Below are 2,125 nucleotides of genomic sequence, written 5' to 3' on the forward strand. Positions count from 1 at the left end.
AGACTCAAATATTAAAAGTCTTTTTAATTTTCTTAATTAATGTATCTGATCATATTAGACCAAATAAATTAAAATGAAGAAAATATTAAGCATATAATATTATTCATTTTGAAATCGGCTGAAAATAGAATTGTGTCCAGAAATTACAATATGCATTATCTAAAATAATGAAAAGTCGATTATGGTGAAGTATAAGATATAATAATAACAAAATAAATTATATAATTTCGAAATGACTTTTTCCGATCGAAGCTAACTAATATTATATTGCCATGTGTCTTTTCTCTCAACCACTGTATCAAATTAGTGGCTGAAAATCAAAAAGTAGTGTAGTGGCGATCTTTTTTGATTTTGAGAATAGTACCCAAATATCCATAGATACTTCTCGACAATTTTGCTTAATCGCCATTGATTTCAAAATATCCAGATCTTGTTCTTCATTGATATGGTGTAATTTAAGCTGTTTATAGATGAATTGAGGTGAATTTGAGCAGATTTGAACTCCATTGTAGGGTGTTTTCATGAAGTTTCAATGTCGCCTAAGACTCTAGATTCACGTCACGCCATTGAATCATGTACATATCATCTCCACTCTTGGAAACCCTTTCAGTTTCCGACTCCGAATTCTAAAACCCTAGATTTAGATTCGCCAAAAACTTACTCCCCGTCGACACATGGTGGGCTGCATACGAAGCGTCAATGTAGAGCGGATCGAACAACTTCGATTCCAATTGAAGCTCTTGATATGTCAAAGCTAAGTTTATTTGAGGAGGATAAGCCTATATCGGTTCATAAACGGGAGAATCTTAGGTTGATAGCTGGTAAGAGGCGGAGACGTGGGTCTCGTTCGGTTTCCGGGAGGAGTAGTGATCGGAGTGGGACTAGAAGACGGTGTTGCTCGGTTGGAGCTTCAGCAGCTTATGGGACTTGTTCGGATTTTCCTGTTGCTGTGGGGACTGATTCAAGTGGGGAGTTGTTTGTGAATGGGGATATGCATTGGACTTTGGATGTTAGTGAGGTTACAAAGAGTTTAAGGAAGGAGAAGGAAGGTGGTGGGGTTGGTGAAAGAGAGAATAATTTAAATGGTTTGTCTGTGCAAAGTGGGAATTTTGAGGGGTTGGGTAATGAGTCAGGGTATGGGAGTGAACCGGGGTATCGTGGTGATGCAGAGTTTGGATATGGTGATGAGTTTGATGAAGAAGAAGATGATCAACGGCTTTCCTTCTGGGGCGATGAATTTGGAGGTATACCCTGCAATCTGCATAATGCCCTTTCATTTAAATATTTGTAGTGTCAGAATCAGCTTGTGCTAACCTTGACTGTTCCTATGGATACATGGTAGCTCCCACCAATACAGTTAGCTTGTAACTTAAGCTTTTTGCCTGCTGAGATCTCATGGTTCTCCTCCTGCTTCATTGACTGACCGCTGAACAGCACCCTAGGGTGCGTCCTGAATTATGCAATAAGCCGGAACTAGTTGGTTGTAGGTTAATGAATCATTATATCCATTTAGCTTCATTTGGGCCGGTTGTCTTGATTGTTGTATCGTACTACGTAGATTTGCTCGAAGTATTTACCTGTTGAGACAAAGATTGACGGTCTGATCTCTGTCAGTAAAAATGGACTCTATATGGAATGCCATAATTTTAAGAGTTACTGTTTGATAGCTTCTATCAGAAAAGTCAGTTTCATCCTGTCCGAAGAGTTAGACTAGACAATGCCAATGCCTTGTAGTCTCGGAAAGAAACATGTAAATAGCTTCTTTTAAGGATGTATGGCTGCCTGATGAACTCCTATAAGAAATATTGTTCAGGAAGTTATTTTTTTTGATTCATAACCATTTTCATGTTTGTGATACATATGTTTATTCTGTGGAGAATCTATATATTATGATTCTGCTAACAGAGAAGGTATATATTATGACACTCACAGAGAAGTTATTCCCTGTCTATAGAACACAAATACAGTACTGCAAGTTGGAATGGAAAGAAGTAATTAAGCAAAGTTGTGCCAGAATTATTGATGTTAATTCATTTATGCATTTGGTGGTTGATATATTGTTTTATTAATGCTTCAGCATTTGAAACAAACATGAGAGAGACCCCGGGGGGGGGGGGGGGGGTTT

At 37.9% G+C, this 2,125-nt stretch overlaps 1 protein-coding gene across 1 annotated transcript in view; it reads left to right on the top strand.

Moving 5' to 3' along the window:
- The first annotated feature begins 284 nt into the window (after nt 1-284).
- Nucleotides 285-2,125, top strand: part of LOC107021006 — a 4,107-nt gene continuing 2,266 nt past the window's right edge. Inside the window, exon 1 of the mRNA XM_015221570.2 lies at nt 285-1,244. Coding sequence (XP_015077056.1) covers nt 533-1,244 — 712 coding nt within the window. The 5' untranslated portion in view covers nt 285-532. The remainder of the gene's footprint in view (nt 1,245-2,125) is intronic.

Source organism: Solanum pennellii, chromosome 6 (assembly GCF_001406875.1).
Source record: "Solanum pennellii chromosome 6, SPENNV200".
Classification (NCBI taxonomy): domain Eukaryota; kingdom Viridiplantae; phylum Streptophyta; class Magnoliopsida; order Solanales; family Solanaceae; genus Solanum; species Solanum pennellii.